At 38.9% G+C, this 26,071-nt stretch overlaps 1 protein-coding gene across 1 annotated transcript in view; it reads right to left on the reverse strand.

The window, feature by feature from the left end:
- LOC128658203 (calmodulin-lysine N-methyltransferase) overlaps positions 1 to 26,071 on the reverse strand; it is an 86,558-nt gene that overhangs the window by 48,171 nt on the left and 12,316 nt on the right. Inside the window, exon 2 of the mRNA XM_053712730.1 lies at positions 7,527 to 7,702. Coding sequence (XP_053568705.1) covers positions 7,527 to 7,702 — 176 coding nt within the window. The remainder of the gene's footprint in view (positions 1 to 7,526; positions 7,703 to 26,071) is intronic.

Raw genomic sequence — 26,071 nt, forward strand, 5'->3', positions numbered from 1 at the left:
GCCGTGGACTGGATACACCGCAAGAGAAAGTAATTTATCAGGTAAGCATAAATTCTGTTCTTTTACATAGAGATGTTTAGGTGATAGTTTCTAGTTTCTGTTTTTTATAGCTATCTTGTATCACTTTCATGTTTTAAAGGGACATTGTTCATTGACTCCTAACCAAGCCCCAAAGTATCAAATGTAGACTGAAGTCTACAGATTCCTGCTTGCTCCTGCTTGTATAATCTGTCTTTTCATATGCAGGGGAGAGGGGAAGTGTCTGTTCTTCCTGCTTTCCCAGGCCATTTCACTGGGTGTCTCAGCCTGACCTCTTCAACAATGCTAAACTAGGAGCTTTTAAGAAAGTTTTTTTAAAAAAAATTATACTTGATATTTAGATCAGTATCTGTGCATATTCTTCTTTATAGTAGTGTCTATTACATGCAGTTATATGAAAATTGGTGTACACTGTCCCTTTAAGTGATTCATCATAGAAAGTGGATAGTGATTCTCACAGGATATAAAGTCTCAGTTTGTAGTAAATACAAAATAAGCTAAAATATTTTCACTATAATTTAACTTGTATTTGCTTCAAGTTCGGTAACATTCTTTTCTGTTAGGTAAATAAGTGTATTGTGAACTTTGACTACATTTCAACTGACAGTAAACATGTTAGGATGTTTATATAAAATGTTTAGTTATGTTTTTGAAACAACTTTGCAATATAATTTTAATTAGTTTGCCACCTTTTCAGGTAATTTAGCTCTGTGAATTTAGCAATATCTAATTCTTATAACTTGAAATGCACCCTGCTGACTTTTCAAGGATAACTCTGCTACATATTTGTTCATAAGTGGTTTATCAGATAACAACTGCAAAACAATGCATTTTATACTAACTATACGACCATGGGTAGCCTTGTTGTCTGCAGACTAAAGCCCAGATTGGTTCCTCAAAATAAGGCAAATGGTGGGTGGAGTCTGGCTACTGAAAATGAATTGTAGTAATAAGGTTGTTATTTTGTTTTAAAAATGTGAAGACTTGACTGATATGTTATTCTATAGCAACACAGCAGAAATGTCTTGTAATTACAATATGTTTACTATCCCTTTAAATCAGTGATATCTGCAATTGTAAAATGCTTAGAAAATAGAATGCATCCTATCTGCATTGTGACACGGTAGCAAAGCAGTTTAGGTCTGTCTTTTGCTTGAAAGGGAAGTTGTTTTAATTACAATTTTCCCACAAACATACTGTATATCCATATAATATAATATACTGTATTAGTGCCCCTTCTAGCAGAATAAAAGTGTTGGTTATGTTTTCTTAAAGGGATAGTCTAGTTAAAATTAAACTTTCATTTTGAGATACAACATGCAATTTTAAGCAACTTTTTAATTTACTCCTATTATCAATTTTTTTCGTTCTCTTGGTATCTTTATATGAATGTAAGCTTATGAGCCGGTCCATTTTTTGTTCAGCAACTGGCTAGCGCTTGTTGATTGGTGGCTACATTTAGACTCCAATCAAAAAGTGCTATGCAGGAGCTGAAACAAAAATGGGCCGGCCCCTATGCTTTCATTCCTGCTTTTTCGAATATAGATACCAAGAGAACAAAGAAAAATTAATAATAGGAGTAAATTAGAAAGTTGCTTTAAATTGCATGCTCTATCTGATACATGAAAGTTTAATTTTGACTAGACTATTCCTTTAAACAGGAATTTAAACGTATATGTAGCTTATATTATATTTGCTTTATTTTATTTGGGAAAAAACAAGGAGATTAATTGGCAAAAAACGTGCATTAAAGCCATAGTTTAAATGGACAGTAACGTCAAAATTTAACATTCATAATTCTGATAGAGATTGCAATTTTAAACAACTTTCAAATTAACTTTATTTTTAAAATTTGCAATTGTGTTTGCAACATTGTTTATTGTAGTGTTATACAATGTTCCAAATACTGCTGCCATAGGCTACTAAAGACAGATGCAAGAGAAAGGATACCAAGAGAACTAAGCAAAACAGATATTAAAAGTATTTTGTAAATGTTTAAAATACAATACAGTACTATATCCCAGAAATTAAGATTCATTTTGACTTTACTGTTCCTTTAAAGGGACAGTTTAGTCAAAATTAAACTTTTATGATTCAGATAGATGCAATTTTAAATAACTTTCCAATTCACTTTTATCATCAAATTTGCTTTTTCTCTTGGTATTCTTGGTTGAAAGCTAAACCTAGGTAGGCTCATATGCTAATTTCAAAGAATGACAGTTTTTCACAGATAGAGGGTGTAAGTTCATGTGTGCCATATAGATAATATCGTGCTCATGCCTGTGGAGTTAATTATGATAGGACACTGACTGGCTAAAATGCAAGTCTGGCAAAAGGACTTAAATAAGGTTTCAGTCTACAGAGGCTTAGATACAAGATAATCACAGAGGTAAAAAGTATATTATTTAAACCGTGTTGGTTATGCAAAACTCAGAAATGGATAATGCAGGAATTAGCTATATGTTTAAACAAGAAAAATTCTGGAGTACTCTGTCCCTTTAAGTTTCCTATCAAATGTTTGAAAGCAAGGACATTCATAACTTAAACTGCCCCCACTCCCACCATGGGTATAACATCACTAGAAAAAAGTGCAATATATATATATATATATATATATATATATATATATATATATATACACACACACACACACACACACACATATATATATACACACATACACACACACTCATCGGTCACTTTATTAGGTACACCTTGCTAGGACCCCCTTTTACCTTCAGAACTGCCTTAATTCTTTGTGGCATAGATTCAACAAGATGTTGGAAACATTCCTTTGAGATTTTGGTCCATATTGACATGATAGCATCACGCAATTACTGCAGATTTGTCGGCTGAACATCCATGATGCAAATCTCTCGTTCCACAACATCCCAAACGTGCTCTTTTGGATTGAGATCTGGTGACTGTGGAGGCCATTGGAGTACAGTGAACTTATTGTCAAGTTCAAGAAACTAGTCTGAGATGATTTGAGCATTGTGACATGGTGCATTATCCTGCTGAAAGTAGCCAGCAGAAGATGGGTACTTTGTAGTCATAAAGGGTTGGTTATGGTCAGCAATAATACTCAGGTGAGCCGTGGTGTTTAAACAATGCTCAATTGGTACTAAGGGGCACAAAGTGTGCCAAGAAAATATCCCCCATACCATTACACCACCACCACTAGCCTGAACCCTTGATACAAGGTACAAGGTAGGATGGATCCATGCTTTCATGTTGTTTACTCCAAATTCTGACCCTACCATCTGAATGTCACAGCTGAAATCGAGACTCATCAGACCAGGCAACGTTTTTCCAATCTTCTATTGTCCAATTTTGGTGAGCCTGTGCGAATTGTAGCCTCAGTTTCCTGTTCTTAGCTGACAGGAGAGGCACCTGGTGTGGTCTTCTGCTGCTGTACCCCCTCTGCTTCAAGGTTCGACGTGTTGTGCATTCAGAGATGGTATTCTGCATACCTTGGTTGTAACAAGTGGTTATTTGAGTTATTAGTGCTGTTCTATCATCTCAAACCAGTCTGCCCATTCTCCTCTGACATCAACAAGGCATTGTCTTCCACACAACTGCTGCTCACTGGATATTTTCTCTTTTTTGGACCATTCTCTGTAAACCCTAGAGATGGTTGTGCATGAAAATCCCAGTAGATAAGCAGTTTTTTTTTTAAATACTCAGACCAGCCCGTCTGGCACCAACAACCATGCCATGTTCAAAGTCACTTAAATCCCCTTTCTTCCCCATTCTGATGCTCGGTTTGAACTTCAGCAAGTTGTCTTCACCACGTCTAGATGCCTTAATGCATTGCGTTGCTGCCATGTGATTGGCTGATTAGCAATTTGTGTTACGAAGCAATTGAACAGGTGTACCTAATAAAGTGGCCGGTGAGTGAGTATATATATATATATATATATATATATATATATATATATATATATATATATATATATATATATATATATATATATATATACATATATATATATATATATATATATATATATATTGTGTATACAGTTTGTGCAGAATTATATATTAAATGTTTTTTTACTTTTATAACAGTACAGGTGATGCCACTAGAGATATGTATTAATGTGGTGTTAATAAGTGAGCAGAAGTTATATACAAGGTAGGGGATAAGAGGATAAGGAGTCAGTGCATATGGGACAGAGGGGTGAGCAAGGTCTAGAACATGAAGGGCAGTGAGCTAAGAGGATAAACAGGGCTGTGTATAGAGAAGTGGTGAGAGGATAAAGAGGAGGTTGTATGAAAAACATAGCAGATGAGGGGGGAGCGGTGTATGAGGGAGAGAGAAATAAGAGAGTGCAAAGCAGCTTGTGAAGAGGAAGCTGTGTGAGAGGGGGAGGATGATGATATCAGGGAGGTGGGAAGTGAGGATGAGGAGGCGGCTGTGTTTAAGGAGGGAGGGCTAAAGGGATAAACAGAAGCTGGAGTGTGAGGGTTAGTTTGATTGAGAGGGTAAGCAGAGTGTGAGGTAAGGTTTCTGAGAAGATAAGCTATAGGGTGTGACAGGTCAATGTATGTGGGGTAAACATACATGAGAGTGTGAGGAGAAGTTTAAGTGTGAGGATAAGAAGGTGGTTGCATGTAAGGAAGAAGGGAATGAAAAGGTTACTAGGGGCTTATGTAAGGGAGAGTGAGCTTAGATGGTTCAGATTATAATATATATCATAGGTGATGCCACTAGTGATGTCACTGATGATGCCATCAACAATGTCATGTGTGATGTCATCAGTGATGTTGTTGATGTCATGCAAAGCACTCAAGGGGGGAGAGAGGGCAGTTTAAGCTTTTCTTGCTTTTAGAAGTTTGATAGAAATCCTAAACTTCCATCTTGTCGAACTCTCTGCCTCGCTCCACAAGACTCCCCCCTAGTTTTGAAAGCTTCAAGCGCTCCCTAAAGACTCTTCTGTTCAGGGATGCATACAACCCACACTAACCTTTCTGTATACCAGTTCCTCTCCTCCATTGCTATCCCCTTGAACCCCCTTAGCATGTAAGCCTAAGAGCCCAACTGTTTGTAGATAACCTTCTTAAGAGCCGACTACAACAGTGCGACTCTTGGCAGGGCCCTCTACCCATTTGATTCCTATAAATGTTTCCATGTATTCCGCCTATGTTTATAGAGCTGCGGAATCTGTTGGCACTCTACAAATAACCGATTATAATAATAAACTCTGACTTAAACATAAGTTTATTGAGATACAATTTTAAGATACTTTTCAATCAAACCAAACCTTACATGTAATTACTGGCAGTGAAGGGGTTAGTCCATTACCTTGTAAGGTTAATTTTTGATGCAGAGTAGAGATTACCCTCCCACATGACACCTCTCACTCTCTGATCCCTCCCAAATAGCTCTCTTTGGTCCCTCAACCCCACTGGTCACCACCATCTTAGTTACTGGCAGAAGGTCTACCAGTGTGCAGTTTAGGGCTTTTTATTTTTTAATTAATTTTTAATTATTATTATTGTCCTCACAGTGAAGTGATCACTCCTCAACCCACCCACCACTCTGATCCCCCTCCCAAACAGCTCTTTAACCCCTCCCCCCCCATACTACTGGTGGCCATCTTAGACAGCTGCCAGTACATGCTTTTTTTAATATACTTTTAATTATTCTGTCATGTAGTGGTGTCCCCTACCTCCCCCCCTGCAATAATTAATTATGGCACCACCCTTATTTCCGTAGTGTAGCTTTAAATCACTGCCTCACCCTTTTTTCTGCAGCATAGGCCATGGGGCTCTTCCCACCCCCATGATTACAATACTACATTTTTATCCAAATTAGCTGAAATAATAATTCCAAAGTCCTGATCCTCTTTTGTAACAGTCAGAAATGTGTAATTGACTCTGGAATTAAAAGGGATAGTAAACACCTTGTTATTTTTATGTAAAATGTTTAGTTTTACATAATGAAACAACTTTTGGTTCAACATTATTACATTATAAAGTATTATCAATATTTATTGTGTCCCCCTTTCCATTCAATTTAGCTGTTAAAATCATGTTTTTTTGTAATTCTGAGAACTGGAAACACACATTGCAAACTTATCAAGGCAAATCCTGCCCCATATATTACTCTAAGTGGCGTTTAACTGATAACTACTGCAAAAAAATGCATTTCCTACTAACATTATAACCATGGATAGCCTTGCTGTCTGCAGACTCAAGTCTAGATTGGCTCCTCCAAATAAGGCAAATAGTTGGTAGAGTTTGGCTATTATAAAAACAATTGAAGAAAACAAGATGTTAATTTGTTTTAAAAATGTTTAGACTTGGCGAATATATTATTCTATAGCAACACAACAGAAATGTCTTGTAATTACAAGGTGTTTACTGTCCCTTTAACCTTTGAAATGTTTTCCTAAATGTAATTTATCCAATCCTACATGGTTTTATATTTCTTCTCAATTTATCCCCCCAGGGCAACATCACTTATTATAATTGACAGACAAACCTTCCCCTGCAGCCCTTTGTTGGTGATATTGCTGACAAATATATTAAACAATACCCAGGTGAGCTAAGGAGCAAGAGTGAATTACTGTAGATTGGTGGCTACACACATATGCCTGTTATTAGCTCACCAGGTGTGCATTTCTGCATCAGAACTGGCTTTTTAATAAAGGATAACAAGAGAAGAAAGCAAACTTGATAATAGATGTAAATGGTAAAGGATCATATAATTACATCCACTCTCCGAATCATGATATAATTTAAGTTGGAATTTCATGTACCTTTAAACAAAGTTAGGTTTTAAACCTTTGATGACAATGTTCATTTGTCTACATGTAAACAAATTATCCCGCAATCGTGCACGCGATTGCGAGATTTTAATGATGGGATCTGGTAAGGGGGGCATCCCTATGACGCTAGGCACGCCATCCATGACCCGATCGCATTCTGGAAGCGCCATTGGCTTCAGTACAGCCAAACAGCTAGGACGTTCTATGCCGTCCTAACGGCGCTAAAGCCCAGCACATTTAGGACGGAATGGAACTTCCTAATGGCGTTAAAAGGTTAAACCAAACTATTTTTTTTTTATTTATTTGTTTGTTTTTATTTGGAATCCTGACCGATATGTGCAGTTTATATCTGTTAGTGTAGATATTAAAAGGTATCACAATCACAGTAGCATACATTTTATCTTGTGCGATATTGAAGAGAAATAAACTTACAAGTAGACAAATTGTATTGAAGAGTATGGAAATGTGACATTTTTAATAAAATAATTAGATATTTAATTTAGAATTTTAACATTATTGTGCTTTAGAACAGGCTAAATTGCATACTCAAAGCATAATACAATTGTACACAAACTGATGCAAATAAAGTAGAATTCTCCACAATCATCACATAATTCTCTATCTACAAGCATATTTATTTTTACATTTTTGTTCCTAAAAATGTTTATGCTCGTCATTCTTATATACAAAGCAATATCATTAAAATTCTACCTTAAAATAAGGTTGTATTCTGGATAAAAGACGCTTGAGCACCGAATCCACTGCTGACAGTCAAAGTCTGTTTTCTCATCTTTTACTTCAGTCATTGAGAACAGATGAAAAGAATTAAATCTTCTGACAGATACTTTTTGCAGATTCTCTTCATCCAAATATTTTTGTCTCAGAGCCTGGGAAAGGCATAAATTAAAACATTTACAGAATGCTATTGACAAACAGGGAAACCTGTAATGAATTTGTTTATTGTTAGTGTAAACTGTTAACTGATTATTATATAAAAACAGTCAATCTAAAAATACTTAGCTCAGAGTAAAGACTGATAGCAGTTAAAAACATAAATGTATTACTAACCATGTGATTTAAAAACGAGAAAATAAATAATACAAATTCAGAAAAAGAATGGGCATTTTATTTATAGTCATTTATAGAAAAAAAAAGATACATAAAGAGCAAAAAGAAAGTACTCTAATGTGCTAGAGCATTTTATTATTGGGTTATTATTTAACAGAATTAGTAGTTCAGTTATATATGCAGTGGAGACACAGATAAATAATCCCACACTGATTCATCTAGCTCTCAATGTATACAAAACCACCAATGATCAGTCATGTTCCGCTCAAGATCAACGGAGATGACTTTAACTACATGTTTAACGTAGCCGTTCTGATATAGTGTAGGAAAGAAAAAGAAAAAATACCTTTTATTAATTTATCTTAAAAGACAGCAACTATTACTGGTATTATTGCTGCCCACTGTGACATTAAAAACACATCTCCTGTATGCGATTTGAGACCTATTACTTTAAACAGTGGGAATCTGTAGGATCTATTGCAACTTGGTTCAATATATTTCTATCCCTTTAGACTGTGGGTCACTTAGCCTTTATATTGGCTTGTATATACATATGTCTGGGGTAATACCCTCTTTACTTGTGAGAGGGAATACCTCTTTAAATTACGAATACAAACGTATGCCTAATAGATTCCCGCTGAGCTATTTTGAACTGTTATCTGATTAATAGCAAGATACATAAATAAAATATCCAGAGATTGACTTTAAATTTAAATGTATCATTCAGTCTTAGCAACAAATTATGTTTCTGACAGTGTTGTGCTTTGGATATGCTTTTACTTTGCACCTAGAGACGTGTACTTTGGGTGCTGTGCTATATGCTAGCATGCCAGTTTTTGTTACAGTTACACTGCTACAATTATTGAAAAAACGTCTCAACATTTAAGCTGTTACAAAAACAATTAAGTTACTCTGTTTTCACCGTAATTGATATATAACCCCTTGTATTTAAATATATATTGACTTAATAGTCATATTATACTGGAGCACACTGATAATTAACCCATCCTGTCAACAGTGATAGCAAAATAGATATTAGTTTACAGACAACTTTTAAGCTCCAAGTAATATCTAAGTAACGTATATACAATACAATCGGTGGTATATCCTCAGTCATAATATGACTATTAAGTCAATATATATTTAAATACAAGGGGTTATATATTAATTACGGTGAAAACAGAGTAACTTAATTGAACAGCTTAAATGTTAAGACGTTTTTTCGATAATTGTAGCAGTGTAACCGTAACAAAAACTGGCATGCTAGCATATAGCACAGCACCCAAAGTACACGTCTCTAGGTGCAAAGTAAAAGCATATCCAAAGCACAACACTGTCAGAAATATAATTTGTTGCTAAGACTGAAGGATACATTTAAAGCCAATCTCTGGATATTTTATTTATGTATCTTGCTATTAATCAGATAACAGTTCAAAATAGCTCAGCAGGAAACTATTAGGCATAAGTTTGTATTTGTAATTTAAAGAGGTATTCCCTCTCAAAAGAAAATAGGGTATTACCCCAGACATATGTATATACAAGCCAATAAAAAGGCTAAGTTACCCACAGTCTAAAGAGATAGAAATATATTGAACCAAGTTGCAATAGATACTACAGATTCCCACTGTTTAAAGTAATAGGTCTCAAATCGCAATATTACATACAGGAGATGTGTTTTTAATGTCACAGTGGGCAGTAATAATACCAGTAATAGTTGCTGTCTTTTGATAAATTAATAAAAGTTATTTTTTATTTTCCTTTCTTACACTATATCAGAACGAATAAACACAACTACAGTGCATGAAGCATACTTGCCGGACACACTCACACACAGTGAGTTCTGTCTACTCTGTTGAAATTAATACTCATGCTTAAGCACTGCTCTGTAAAGTGACCCAAAGCACATATATGTTTATATTCACACAAACAAAGTCCTTACAGAGAGGTACATATCTACTCAAAAAAATTCTTAAGTCTCAAATTCTAGTGTTCCTTATCAGTATTCAATGTTTAACGTAGCGTTAACAGCGTTAAAGCCCAGCATTTTTTGGACTGCATGGAATGTCCTAACGGCGTGAAGTAGTTAACCACTTTGAAAAGGTCAAACACATAGGTCTGCTCAAGCAATAGTACAATAACAAAATCCCCTAGCACGTTATTATTTTGGGTATTTGTAGAGTGCCAACAGATTCCATAGCGCTAACGTTAAGACTGTGCAAAATAAAAATGTCAGTCAATTTTCTATCCTCTTTTACCTGGCTTTTTACAGGGTTTTTCCAACATTGATCAACATGAAAGCCAACTATACACAGACAATGACAAAGGAAAATATGGAGATTGATTCCGTACTGATGATAATGAATGCATTTTTTCCAATCAATATGTTCTATTTATTCATAAATAAATATTTCTACATATATCCGAGTTTCTTTGGCACAATATTAAAAGTTCAAGCCTTAAGCTACTAGCCAGCCCAAAATGTTACTCGCCTCTTTTGATCCCACCCACCACCTCGCCCACATTTCACCGACTAACCCAACCCGCCCTTATTACTAATTAAAATCAAGTAGGAAGATGTTATAATCACATGCAATTTCAAGGGACAGATTCATTTCAAAAGTATTTTTAGAAATCTTTGGTTTATTCGTATTTGTTTTTCCATCAGTTCAGCCTGCCATGCAAGTTTATAATGACTAAACCACCTATAATGACAGGTAATGCCTGTCTGGCAGCAGCACTAGTAGATATAGGGATATAAATTAAATAAATACTTTACATAATATAGCTAACTCCCTTTTTTGATAAATCTATTTGCACCATGTTTAATGCATGGAATACACGTCCCACTCTCCACTTCGCACCAAATTTGACGCAATACTCAAACTCCCACAAACGAGTAAAATTTTCCACCACTTTTTTATTGGGAAATGCATAATCACGTGATAAATGAAATCAGCCAATCTGATTTAAATATACATTTTCTAACTAATCATATTGCTCTATACTCGTGTGATCATTCATCAGAACTTGTGCCATTTGTTACATTGTGTATTATACTTTGAAAACAGAATTTATGTTTACCTGATAAATTACTTTCTCCAACGGTGTGTCCGGTCCACGGCGTCATCCTTACTTGTGGGATATTCTCCTCCCCAACAGGAAATGGCAAAGAGCCCAGCAAAGCTGGTCACATGATCCCTCCTAGGCTCCGCCTTCCCCAGTCATTCGACCGACGTAAAGGAGGAATATTTGCATAGGAGAAATCATATGATACCGTGGTGACTGTAGTTAAAGAAAATAAATTATCAGACCTGATTAAAAAACCAGGGCCGGCCGTGGACCGGACACACCGTTGGAGAAAGTAATTTATCAGGTAAACATAAATTCTGTTTTCTCCAACATAGGTGTGTCCGGTCCACGGCGTCATCCTTACTTGTGGGAACCAATACCAAAGCTTTAGGACACGGATGAAGGGAGGGAGCAAATCAGGTCACCTAGATAGAAGGCACCACGGCTTGCAAAACCTTTCTCCCAAAAATAGCCTCAGAAGAAGCAAAAGTATCAAACTTGTAAAATTTAGTAAAAGTGTGCAGTGAAGACCAAGTCGCTGCCTTACATATCTGATCAACAGAAGCCTCGTTCTTGAAGGCCCATGTGGAAGCCACAGCCCTAGTGGAATGAGCTGTGATTCTGTCAGGAGGCTGCCGTCCGGCAGTCTCGTAAGCCAATCTGATGATGCTTTTAATCCAAAAAGAGAGAGAGGTAGAAGTTGCTTTTTGACCTCTCCTTTTACCAGAATAAACAACAAACAAGGAAGATGTTTGTCTAAAATCCTTTGTAGCATCTAAATAGAATTTTAGAGCACGAACAACATCCAAATTGTGCAACAAACGTTCCTTCTTTGAAACTGGATTCGGACACAAAGAAGGCACGACTATCTCCTGGTTAATGTTTTTGTTAGAAACAACTTTCGGAAGAAAACCAGGTTTAGTACGTAAAACCACCTTATCTGCATGGAACACCAGATAAGGAGGAGAACACTGCAGAGCAGATAATTCTGAAACTCTTCTAGCAGAAGAAATTGCAACCAAAAACAAAACTTTCCAAGATAATAACTTAATATCAACGGAATGTAAGGGTTCAAACGGAACCCCCTGAAGAACTGAAAGAACTAAATTGAGACTCCAAGGAGGAGTCAAAGGTTTGTAAACAGGCTTGATTCTAACCAGAGCCTGAACAAAGGCTTGAACATCTGGCACAGCTGCCAGCTTTTTGTGAAGTAACACAGACAAGGCAGAGATCTGTCCCTTCAAGGAACTTGCAGATAATCCTTTCTCCAAACCTTCTTGAAGAAAGGATAGAATCTTAGGAATTTTTACCTTGTCCCAAGGGAATCCTTTAGATTCACACCAACAGATATATTTTTTCCATATTTTGTGGTAAATTTTTCTAGTTACAGGCTTTCTGGCCTGAACAAGAGTATCAATGACAGAATCTGAGAATCCTCGCTTTGATAAGATCAAGCGTTCAATCTCCAAGCAGTCAGTTGGAGTGAGACCAGATTCGGATGTTCGAACGGACCTTGAACAAGAAGGTCTCGTCTCAAAGGTAGCTTCCATGGTGGAGCCGATGACATATTCACCAGGTCTGCATACCAAGTCCTGCGTGGCCACGCAGGAGCTATCAAGATCACCCATGCCCTCTCCTGATTGATCCTGGCTACCAGCCTGGGGATGAGAGGAAATGGCGGGAATACATAAGCTAGTTTGAAGGTCCAAGGTGCTACTAGTGCATCTACTAGAGTCGCCTTGGGATCCCTGGATCTGGACCCGTAGCAAGGAACCTTGAAGTTCTGACGAGAGGCCATCCGATCCATGTCTGGAATGCCCCACAGTTGAGTAATTTGGGCAAAGATTTCCGGATGGAGTTCCCACTCCCCCGGATGAAAAGTCTGACGACTCAGAAAATCCGCTTCCCAATTTTCCACTCCTGGGATGTGGATTGCAGACAAGTGGCAGGAGTGAGTCTCCGCCCATTGAATGATTTTGGTCACTTCTTCCATCGCCAGGGAACTCCTTGTTCCCCCCTGATGGTTGATGTACGCAACAGTTGTCATGTTGTCTGATTGAAACCGTATGAACTTGGCCTTTACTAGCTGAGGCCAAGCCTTGAGAGCATTGAATATCGCTCTCAGTTCCAGAATATTTATCGGTAGAAGAGATTCTTCCCGAGACCAAAGACCCTGAGCTTTCAGGGGTCCCCAGACCGCACCCCAGCCCACCAGACTGGCGTCGGTCGTGACAATGACCCACTCTGGTCTGCGGAAGCTCATCCCCTGTGACAGGTTGTCCAGGGACAGCCACCAACGGAGTGAATCTCTGGTCCTCTGATTTACTTGTATCGTCGGAGACAAGACTGTATAATCCCCATTCCACTGACTGAGCATGCACAGTTGTAATGGTCTTAGATGAATGCGCGCAAAAGGAACTATGTCCATTGCCGCTACCATCAAACCTATTACTTCCATGCACTGCGCTATGGAAGGAAGAGGAACAGAATGAAGTATTTGACAAGAGTTCAGAAGTTTTGTTTTTCTGGCCTCTGTCAGAAAAATCCTCATTTCTAAGGAGTCTATTATTGTTCCCAAGAAGGGAACCCTTGTTGACGGAGATAGAGAACTCTTTTCTACGTTCACTTTCCATCCGTGAGATCTGAGAAAGGCCAGGACAATGTCCGTGTGAGCCTTTGCTTGAGGAAGGGACGACGCTTGAATCAGAATGTCGTCCAAGTAAGGTACTACTGCAAAGCCCCTTGGTCTTAGCACCGCTAGAAGGGACCCTAGTACCTTTGTGAAAATCCTTGGAGCAGTGGCTAATCCGAACGGAAGTGCCACAAACTGGTAATGCTTGTCCAGGAATGCGAACCTTAGGAACCAATGATGTTCCTTGTGGATAGGAATATGTAGATACGCATCCTTTAAATCCACCGTGGTCATGAATTGACCTTCCTGGATGGAAGGAAGAATTGTTCGAATGGTTTCCATTTTGAACGATGGAACCTTGAGAAACTTGTTTAGGATCTTGAGATCTAAGATTGGTCTGAACGTTCCCTCTTTTTTGGGAACTACGAACAGATTGGAGTAGAACCCCATCCCTTGTTCTCCTAATGGAACAGGATGAATCACTCCCATTTTTAACAGGTCTTCTACACAATGCAAGAATGCCTGTTTTTTTATGTGGTCTGAAGACAATTGAGACCTGTGGAACCTCCCCCTTGGGGGAAGCCCCTTGAATTCCAGAAGATAACCTTGGGAGACTAGTTCTAGCGCCCAAGGATCCAGAACATCTCTTGCCCAAGCCTGAGCGAAGAGAGAGAGTCTGCCCCCCACCAGATCCGGTCCCGGATCGGGGGCCAACATCTCATGCTGTCTTGGTAGCAGTGGCAGGTTTCTTGGCCTGCTTTCCTTTGTTCCAGCCTTGCATTGGTCTCCAGGCTGGTTTGGCTTGAGAAGTGTTACCCTCCTGCTTAGAGGACGTAGCACTTGGGGCTGGTCCGTTTCTGCGAAAGGGACGAAAATTAGGTTTATTTTTGGCCTTGAAAGACCTATCCTGAGGAAGGGCGTGGCCCTTGCCCCCAGTGATATCAGAGATAATCTCTTTCAAGTCAGGGCCAAACAGCGTTTTCCCCTTGAAAGGAATGTTAAGCAATTTGTTCTTGGAAGACGCATCCGCTGACCAAGATTTTAACCAAAGCGCTCTGCGCGCCACAATAGCAAACCCAGAATTTTTCGCCGCTAACCTAGCCAATTGCAAAGTGGCGTCTAGGGTGAAAGAATTAGCCAATTTGAGAGCACGAATTCTGTCCATAATCTCCTCATAAGAAGAAGAATTATTAATGATCGCCTTTTCTAGCTCATCGAACCAGAAGCACGCGGCTGTAGTGACAGGGACAATGCATGAAATTGGTTGTAGAAGGTAACCTTGCTGAACAAACATCTTTTTAAGCAAACCTTCTAATTTTTTATCCATAGGATCTTTGAAAGCACAACTATCTTCTATGGGTATAGTGGTGCGTTTGTTTAGAGTAGAAACCGCCCCCTCGACCTTGGGGACTGTCTGCCATAAGTCCTTTCTGGGGTCGACCATAGGAAACAATTTTTTAAATATGGGGGGAGGGACGAAAGGTATACCGGGCCTTTCCCATTCTTTATTTACAATGTCCGCCACCCGCTTGGGTATAGGAAAAGCTTCGGGGGGCCCCGGGACCTCTAGGAACTTGTCCATTTTACATAGTTTCTCTGGAATGACCAAGTTCTCACAATCATCCAGAGTGGATAACACCTCCTTAAGCAGAGCGCGGAGATGTTCCAACTTAAATTTAAATGTAATCACATCAGGTTCAGCTTGTTGAGAAATTTTCCCTGAATCTGAAATTTCTCCCTCAGACAAAACCTCCCTGGCCCCCTCAGACTGGTGTAGGGGCACTTCAGAAACAATATCATCAGCGTCCTCATGCTCTTCAGTATTTTCTAAAACAGAGCAGTCGCGCTTTCGCTGATAAGTGGGCATTTTGGCTAAAATGTTTTTGATAGAATTATCCATTACAGCCGTTAATTGTTGCATAGTAAGGAGTATTGGCGCGCTAGATGTACTAGGGGCCTCCTGTGTGGGCAAGACTGGTGTAGACGAAGGAGGGGATGATGCAGTACCATGCTTACTCCCCTCACTTGAGGAATCATCTTGGGCATCATTTTCTCTAAATTTTGTGTCACATAAATCACATCTATTTAAATGAGAAGGAACCTTGGCTTCCCCACATTCAGAACACAGTCTATCTGGTAGTTCAGACATGTTAAACAGGCATAAACTTGATAACAAAGTACAAAAAACGTTTTAAAATAAAACCGTTACTGTCACTTTAAATTTTAAACTGAACACACTTTATTACTGCAATTGCGAAAAAGTATGAAGGAATTGTTCAAAATTCACCAAAATTTCACCACAGTGTCTTAAAGCCTTAAAAGTATTGCACACCAAGTTTGGAAGCTTTAACCCTTAAAATAACGGAACCGGAGCCGTTTTTATATTTAACCCCTTTACAGTCCCTGGTATCTGCTTTGCTGAGACCCAACCAAGCCCAAAGGGGAATACGATACCAAATGACGCCTTCAGAAAGTCTTTTCTATGTATCAGAGCTCCTCACACATGCATCTGCATGTCATGCTTCTCAAAAACAAGTGCGCAATACAGGCGCGAAAATGAGACTCTGCCTATGATTAGGGAAAGCCCCTAGAGAATAAGGTGTCCAATACAGTGCCTGCCGGTTATTTTACAAAATTCCCAAGATTAAAATAATTCCTCAAGGCTATGGAGTATAAAATATGTTTATATATAAATTGATTTAGCCCAGAAAATGTCTACAGTCTTAAAAAGCCCTTGTGAAGCCCTTTTTTTCTGTCTGTAATAAAAATGGCTTACCGGATCCCATAGGGAAAATGACAGCTTCCAGCATTACATCGTCTTGTTAGAATGTGTCATACCTCAAGCAGCAAAAGTCTGCTCACTGTTCCCCCAACTGAAGTTAATTCCTCTCAACAGTCCTGTGTGGAGACAGCCATCGATTTTAGTAACGGTTGCTAAAATCATTTTCCTCTTACAAACAGAAATCTTCATCTCTTTTCTGTTTCAGAGTAAATAGTACATACCAGCACTATTTTAAAATAACAAACTCTTGATTGAATAATAAAAACTACAGTTAAACACTAAAAAACTCTAAGCCATCTCCGTGGAGATGTTGCCTGTACAACGGCAAAGAGAATGACTGGGGAAGGCGGAGCCTAGGAGGGATCATGTGACCAGCTTTGCTGGGCTCTTTGCCATTTCCTGTTGGGGAGGAGAATATCCCACAAGTAAGGATGACGCCGTGGACCGGACACACCTATGTTGGAGAAAGTATGTATATGTGAAATTAGTATTAAAGATAATCATTGATGGTGACATTAGGCCACACAGTGTAATATTTTTGACAATGATTTTAATAATCAAATGATGTTTGATTCAATGTAATCTTAAGTTGATAGCTCAAAGTGATAGACTACCTAACATTAAACTGTCATGAATCAGAAAAAGCAGAAATTAAAACCACCTCTTTAATGTCATCCTATTTTCTTCTCTTGAATTTAATTTTCATTAAGAAATGCCATCTAAAATGCCAGCCTATTTTTTAACACCTGTGTAGAAGTGGTGTTTAATACTAGATTCAATCAGGAAGTGATACACAGCTGCAGAAAGAAAACTGGCCCAGTTCTTAAAATATCCATATTATACCCTGATTACATGTTATATTCACAATTATTCTTGCTCAGAATAATTATATATTTACACTATATACATATAGTGGTATAAATAAACACAGAGATATGAAAGACAACATTTTTAGAACAAAAAATAATTTAGGGACATGTAAATATGTTTGTAAAAGATTTCTGACATAACACACTATAGATATAAGTATGTGCAAAAATATATGTACAATATCAGATTTTTTGTATAAAAAATAAATAGAAAAATAACTTTCTATGAGATATTATTGTTTGTTCAGGTATAAATCTAGCTATTTCTTGGACATTAACAGGTGAAAAATAAAAGATTAGCGTTAGAAAAATGTGCTTGTTCATGGACAGTAATGAAATGGTATAAATAAAGTTGGAAAAAACAGACAAAACTGTCTTCATTTGATGGACATTCAGGGTAGATCATTTGATACGTAAGGATACCCGCGACATCGATGACTCTTATTTATCAACAGTCCGATGCTAATCGCACTGGACTTTGTGTTTTTGACAGACTTGATGATAAATAAGGCCGTTGAATGTAGATTCGCGTCAGCAATGTATGTTGAGCGTATAGCCCATAGTGAATGTGTTGATATTGACGCCTTGATAAGTCAGCCCCCATATCTTCTCTTTACACTCTCTCTCCTCTCTCATATCTCTTCACTCTTTTTTTTCTCTCCACTCTTTTTAACTCTATCTTTTTCTCTACTTTCACTTTTCCTCTCCAATCTCTCTCTCTCTCTGCCCCTGTTTACCCTCTCAGAAGTAACAGTCTAAGCATAAATGGGGTCCCTATAGCCCAAGAGGAATATCATACACTTGCCCTTTTATGGAGATATAATATCCCTTTAGATAATATTTGTAGCAGGTAGCCCAACATTCACTCACTAACTTTTACTCGCCACTGGCTAGTGGAAATTTTGAGCCCTGATATATCTATTTAGAACTTATTCTACTATGTGCAGAACATTGGAATGTGAAATATTTACAGTAAACACTTTATTAAATATGAATATTCCATAAATATGCTTTTACATATTTTCATCTACTTGACAGCCTATATATGTCTATAAGTGTGTACATATGTATTTATGTGTTTATATATTTAGACATGTACATGTATGTATCTCAATGTTAAAGTCCTTTGCCTACCTTCTTTTTTCTAACACCAGAGACCTCATATGTTTGAGCCCTTATAATTTTTGTGGGCAATATTTTTTTGAAATAATTATTTTGAGATAGTGTTATTATAAGTGTAACTGTACATTTAATGTATTTTTGATGTGTCTTATGACACTTTTTTGTTTCGCGAAGCAGTTAACCAGAGCTCTGAGGATGCGGTAACCATTCTAGCGTAAATCACGATTGCAATCACGTTTACTTTCAACTTGCAATACCAGCGGTAAGCCCGACAAGCGCAAACACCTTTGATAAACCCCTTATTGCTCGTTCTCAAACATTTGCGCTCCATTCGTAATCTGGCCCTGTGGGTTTATGTCCCTTTAAGGTTTATTTCTCATCTTAGTTTATTTTATAACATTTTTGATGTGAAGAAGAGGGACATTATTTCTGCAGACACTAATTCACAGTTTTGAGAACTACAAAACCAATAATATTTCTAGAAAGAAAAAAAGGCAAAAATAATCTTACAGAAACCTCTGGGAGATCATAACATTGTGACCGGATTAATGGAATTAATTTAACAAAAAATTAAACATTTCAACCATGATTACAGAGCCTCATGCTACATAATTAAAAACTAATCTTTATTTCAGGATGAATAACCTTTAAATTATAATGTATCTAAAATAGAAACTACATTTATAGATAGATATTGTGTCTGGTGCACATTTTTCTTTAAAACATAGTCTTTATGTAAATTCTTCAGTCGTGCTAACCCAACGTGCCCAAATTTTATTTGAACTCGAGGGAACAAGTTTACTTTCAACTTGCAATATGAGTGAAAGTTAGCACGGTCCCGATATTGCTTACCGTGACTCGCGCAAACAATAGCTTGCAACTTGTAATCTAGCTCTAAGCGTTTAATATCCCTTTAAACACTGTTTTTCAGGTGTTTGTAATCTTAGATCATATGAACAAATTTCTGGAAATGATGAAGAGTTGAAGTTAATTGATTATTTTTAGATCAAAAAAAGATACATTTTCCCTATCTTATTGAGGGCTTGATGATCTAAAGCTCTCTGCTCACATGAGGTCATCTATGAAGTCTCGTCAGTATGGCGAGGTCCCTCAAAGATTTTACCTTGAGAAATGTTTATCTCACTTTCTGGGGTTCTGTACAAAAAGGAGAGACTCCTATATTACAATGTAAAGTCTAAAAAAATCCCAAAGATTTTGTGTAATTTCTCTCCATGGCAACGAGTTTAACATCAGGCCCTGAAAATGATTAGCTAAATCTACAATAAAAAGAAGAAGAAATTTGGCCTGCAGATATATTTTAAAGGATGTAACCTATATTATGTAATGTTAATAATAATATGATTTTTTTTACAATGATGTACTAAGGCAGGGCTTGACAAAACCTGGAGACAGGATTAAGCCCTGACTGCTAACTTTTTGGGTTACCGGTATTCTCCTGTCAGGTTTGGTTCCTGTACCTTTAAGCTGAGGTTACTTAAGGCTGCTCCTCCCCCTTCCACCTGCCGATTAATGTTTAGTATTCTGACTTTTCAACAAGAGAAGACACCTATCTAAACCAGGAGGCTAAATTATCAGAGATCACCTTTTCCCACATTGGATTTACAAACTATCAGTATCTGCTGACATCAGGATTTATTTCCCTGCTCACAACGTGCTATTCTAACAGTTGCTGTTAAATTACCTACCCGGTTCTCAACCGGCATCAATCTTATCCAGCGTGCTTCTAATAGCATTCCAGAGAGGACTCATTCATTCAGACTGCCATTCTTATGATTATCGGAGCTTTCTACTTTTAACCAATACTGGTTATAACAAGCCGAAGTACTTCAGCGTTCACACGCTGTCCGTCAGATAACTCACAGAGACACTCCTGCCTACAAACAAGCTAAAGTCTTGCAGCGCTCACACGCTGCCTGTCAGGTAATCCGGGGCTCTGATTGGAGGAACAACACACACCCTCACTCTGCCTCTCTGCACGCCGCAGCGGCATCATCTCTCCCCTCTCAGTCTTTCCACGCTGGTTTAAGGGGTTTACAGCAGACGCCGATTCTCACTCCGGCTCATTGCTAACAGTAGTACAATTGCAGCATATTAGCACTTCTACAACCAAGATAAGATACAATATACCAAGTACTGTAAATTTGTGAGTTGTAGCGTTCAGGACTGTATATAAAATACCAGCTTGCTACTAAAGGTGCTAAATACAGCAAACATGGATATACATTAACTGTATATGTTGCAAACTCCATATTTCTGGCTTCCTTGCCACTCTCCTGTAACAAGGATTACAAGAGCTCCACAAGGTTCTTGCTTTTGTGATACATTAATATTTATCTGCAGTTGAGATCCACTCACGTATATTAGGGTAACCAGTATATCCTGACAGATTAATCGGCCATTTTATGGATCCAGCGGATTTACCCACAGTGGTCTACAACCTTACTCAAACGGTTGAAAGACTATCCCAAGGCATGAGAGACTTGCAACTCCAAAATGATAACCTCAGAGCAGCAGTAAGGGACAGTACCCCAGAACCTCATGTCTGCCTACCTGAAAGATTCACAGGGGACAGGAAACTATTTCGGCAATTCAGGAATGCCTGTTACTTGCTTTTTCAAATGAAGCCTAGAACCTACCATACTGAGAGGCTTAAAGTCATGACTGTGATATCCTTCCTCACAGGGGAGCCTAGAATTTAGGCAGCTCAGAAGTACTACACTACACCTGTACCCTCAAAGGACAGTTCCACCCCTATGGAGATTGGGTTTACTAAAGGACCGCTAACCATGGAGGAAAGACACCGCAGACAGCAAAAGAATTTGTGCATGTACTGCGCTTCTCCCGCACACTTAGTAAAGGAATGTCCATTGCTACAACGCAATAAGAGAAGTAAGCTAAGTACTTTTAACCAGTGCTTGACTAATAAGATTGTGAACGCAGCTTACTGTACCTTGTCTCTCTTTTTGCAGTGGGAACAGCGAGCCCTACGAACTGAAGCTATCATAGATTCAGGAGCTTACTCCAACTTTCTTGATTTATCACTTGCACAACAGGCTTTTGATCTCCTTAAACGATCCTTCACAACTGCTCCCATACTTCACTTCCCAGATACCAACCTCCAATACATTTTGGAATGTATAGCTTCGGACTATGCGCTGGGCGCTATATTGTCTCAACAAAGATCCCCAAAGGATCCCATACATCCAGTTGCTTTTTTTTCCCGACTTATGACAGCCCCAGAACGCAACTATCCTGTAGGTGAAAAGGAGCTTCTGGTTATCAAAGCATCATTGGAGCATTGGAGGCATCTACTAGAAGGGACTTCCTACCCAATTCTGATATATACTGACCATCGCAATTTGGAATACCTCCAATCAAGTAAGACTTTATCCGCTCGCCAGTTACGTTGGAGTATGTTTTTTACCAGATTCCAGTTCCACATTACATATAGGCCTGGAAAAAAGAATGGCAAGGCAGACTCTCTTTCCAGATATCTACAACCTCCTGATCAAGTCATATCTAACCAACCTATCCTTCCTCCTGACAGATTCATTGGTATGCTGAAGGATTCCTACGACACACTACGTACCCACCAAAACAATGATACTACATATCCGAAGAATCTCCAGGAACTGGATTCAAATGGTATTGGACATATCCATGGTAAGATATACATACCACCTACATTCAGGAATGACATTCTACGTTACCATCATGAATCACCCTTAGCAGGACATCCAGGTGTTGAAAGAACGATTGAACTCATCAGAAGAAATTATTGGTGGCCTAACCTTCATCAATCCGTTCTCCAGTTCATTAAAACTTGCCAAGTTTGTGCCACCTCTAAGTCCGACAGAGCTAAACCCTATGGGACCTTGTTGTCCCTTCCTATTCCTGACCGGCCTTGGCATACCATCGGTATGGACTTTATAGTGGATCTTCCTCCATCCAACCATTGTACCACCATAATGGTAGTAGTGGATGGTTTTACGAAGATGGCTCACTTCATTCCTTATAAGAAATTACCAACAGCATCTGAAACAGCATCTTTGTTTTTAGATCATGTCGTTCGTCTCCATGGGTTACCCTCCATAATCATCTCTGATAGAGGTACACAATTTACCTCCAGGTTCTGGAAACAGTTATGCTCCGTGCTCAAAATAGAACATCGTTATAGCACCTCTTACCATCCACAAACTAACGGTCAAACAGAACGTGTAAACCAGTGGATAGAACAATACATCAGGTGTTATTGTGCTCACCAGCAAGATGAATGGGCAACAAACTTAGCGATGGCTGAATACTCATACAATAACACCTTAAATAGTTCTACCAAGAGTACACCATTCTATGCTAACTATGGATACCATCCGACCTTTCATTTATTCCCTAGCCTCAATACCACATCACCAGTGGTTGACGAGACTGTCAATTCTATGTTAGATGTATTCACCTTCCTTAAGCATAACATACTACATGCTCAGGAGACTCAACAACGTTACTACAATCAAAAGAAAAGGAAACCTCCCGAGTACCAGATCGGTGATCTTGTTTGGCTATCTACCCGTCACCTAAAACTTAAAACCCCCAGTAGGAAATTCTCTCATTTATTCATCGGACCTTATGAAGTATCCAAGATTGTGAACCTCAATGCTGTGACTCTGAAGTTGCCCCCAGAAATCCCCGTTCATCCCACTTTCCATGTTTCCTTGTTGAAACCTTACGTTCCGACCAGACAACAGTCATCTCTATCTCAGACCCCTCCTATTGTGGTGGATGACACAATTTATGAAGTCTCCTCTGTTCTTGACTCCAGATGGTTCCGTGGCGAACTTCAGTACTTGATCCACTGGAAGGGGTTTTCTGCTGAGGAGGATTCCTGGGAGCCTTCCTCCAACATCAATGCTTCCCGCTTGATTGCTCGGTTTCACAGCCTTCATCCGCACAAGCCGGCTCCTTCTGCTGCTGGGCAGCAGTTTTGATGGGGGGACCTGTCAGGTTTGGTTCCTGTACCTTTAAGCTGAGGTTACTTAAGGCTGCTCCTCCCCCTTCCACCTGCCGATTAATGTTTAGTATTCTGACTTTTCAACAAGAGAAGACACCTATCTAAACCAGGAGGCTAAATTATCAGAGATCACCTTTTCCCACATTGGATTTACAAACTATCAGTATCTGCTGACATCAGGATTTATTTCCCTGCTCACAACGTGCTATTCTAACAGTTGCTGTTAAATTACCTACCCGGTTCTCAACCGGCATCAATCTTATCCAGCGTGCTTCTAATAGCATTCCAGAGAGGACTCATTCATTCAGACTGCCATTCTTATGATTATCGGAGCTTTCTACTTTTAACCAATACTGGTTATAACAAGCCGAAGTACTTCAGCGTTCACACGCTGTCCGTCAGATAACTCACAGAGACACTCCTGCCTACAAACAAGCTAAAGTCTTGCAGCGCTCACACGCTGCCTGTCAGGTAATCTGGGGCTCTGATTGGAGGAACAACACACACCCTCACTCTGCCTCTCTGCACGCCGCAGCGGCATCATCTCTCCCCTCTCAGTCTTTCCACGCTGGTTTAAGGGGTTTACAGCAGACGCCGATTCTCACTCCGGCTCATTGCTAGCAGTAGTACAATTGCAGCATATTAGCACTTCTACAACCAAGATAAGATACAATATACCAAGTACTGTAAATTTGTGAGTTGTAGCGTTCAGGACTGTATATAAAATACCAGCTTGCTACTAAAGGTGCTAAATACAGCAAACATGGATATACATTAACTGTATATGTTGCAAACTCCATATTTCTGGCTTCCTTGCCACTCTCCTGTAACAAGGATTACAAGAGCTCCACAAGGTTCTTGCTTTTGTGATACATTAATATTTATCTGCAGTTGAGATCCACTCACGTATATTAGGGTAACCAGTATATCCTGACATCTCCATATCTACATTATAGAAATACCACTGTCTGGCTACTTAAATATTCTTAATTGGCTACTAATTTTTAAACCAAATTTTCAAGCACTATAATGTTTTACCTATATAAATTCCCACCCTAGCTGACACGATTGTCTTTTTGCTGTTTTCTATACTATAGAAACTCATTAAAAGAGGCATGTTACTCAGCTTAAATTCTCCCTCATACCTTACACAATTGTGAGAGAAACAGTTTAAAGGGACAGTAAAGTAAAAATAAATCTTTGATGATTCAGATACAACATGCAGTTTTAAGCAACCTTCCAGTTTACTTCTGTTATTAAATTTGTTTTAACCCTTTGAGTGCTAAGCACTTTCCCACCTGGGTGCTACGATTTTTTTTAAGTTTTTTTTTTTTTTTCAGACCCCCAAGACTTACACTGTTGGAAAGGTTAGACGATTGCCTTTCCAATGGTGGGTCTTGGGGGTCAGTAGCTGCTTAGATGTCTGAGATACGGGCTTCTAAGCAGCATGCCCCCTGCTCCTATACTTAACATTAAGAGAAAAGAGAACAAACAAATGATGCAGACAATGAATGAGCAAGCGTTAGTGGAGACCGCTGTTACTGTCGCAACATGCAGAGTTAGTAAGATTCTTGAGGGATGATATCATGTTAATGTTTGTATCACAATCCAAACATCCAAAACATGTGTTATGTAATAGTATGCAGTCACAGCAAGAAGATAAAGCAAACGAAGGATATAATGGCAAATGAGAGGTTAATCAAGCTGTGTAAGTCAGGAAAGCCAGGTCCTGCATATTCAAGTGCTTGCATAAGTGCTCAGATGTAATCAACCAATCAGTCCGTATGACCTAATACACATGCATATGCTGAAAAAATATGTAACATATAATCCTCTTTCAGAGTGGGTCATAAACATCTATCCAATCGCTCACTTGTTAGAGATAAGTGCTGCAGATGCAGTGGCAAACGTGTGTAATGGATGTATAAGTGTAACAAGCAGGCTTCCACCACTTCCCGAAGGTCCACAAGAGTCTTGAAAATGTCCAGGGACGACCCATTGTGGCAGGTATTGGCTCTTTAATAGAGCCACTATCTAAAGGGGTCGATAACTTCTTGCAACCAATAGTACATAGACTACCCAGCTATGTATGTGACACTGCTCATGCCCTATCTAAATTGGAACAGATTAGATGGGAGCCGAACTATAGCTGGATAACCATTGACGTGGTGGCTTTATACTCCAGTATTCCCCACGAATTTGGACTCCAGGCTGTAGAATTTTTTCTGGATATGGTCACTGACCTGGATTCTCAACACAAAGATTTTGTTTTGAGGGTCATTAGGTTCCTGCTCCAACATAACTTCTTCAAGTTTTCTGACACTTTCTACCTCCAAAGGTGTGGAACCGCCATGGGGGCAAAATTCGCCCCCTCCTACGCCAACCTTTTTATGGGGTGATGGGAGCGGTTCCACGTCTATGGGGGTAGAAATACATTCACTGGGTCCATCCATAAATACCTGAGGTTCATAGATGACATATTGATCATCTGGTCCTCAGGTGAGATACAAGCAAAGGAATGGGTGGACCAATTGAATTGCAATGAAGTGGGTCTCAGATTCACCTACCAGTGGCACCACAGGACTATGAATTACTTGGATGTAACTCTGACAGGCGATTCTGACACCCATAAAATCATATCTTCACTCTACCGCAAGCCTATCTCCGGCAACACATTATTGCACGCTA

This window comes from Bombina bombina, chromosome 4, assembly GCF_027579735.1.
Source record: "Bombina bombina isolate aBomBom1 chromosome 4, aBomBom1.pri, whole genome shotgun sequence".
In the NCBI taxonomy this organism is placed as follows: Eukaryota; Metazoa; Chordata; class Amphibia; order Anura; family Bombinatoridae; genus Bombina; species Bombina bombina.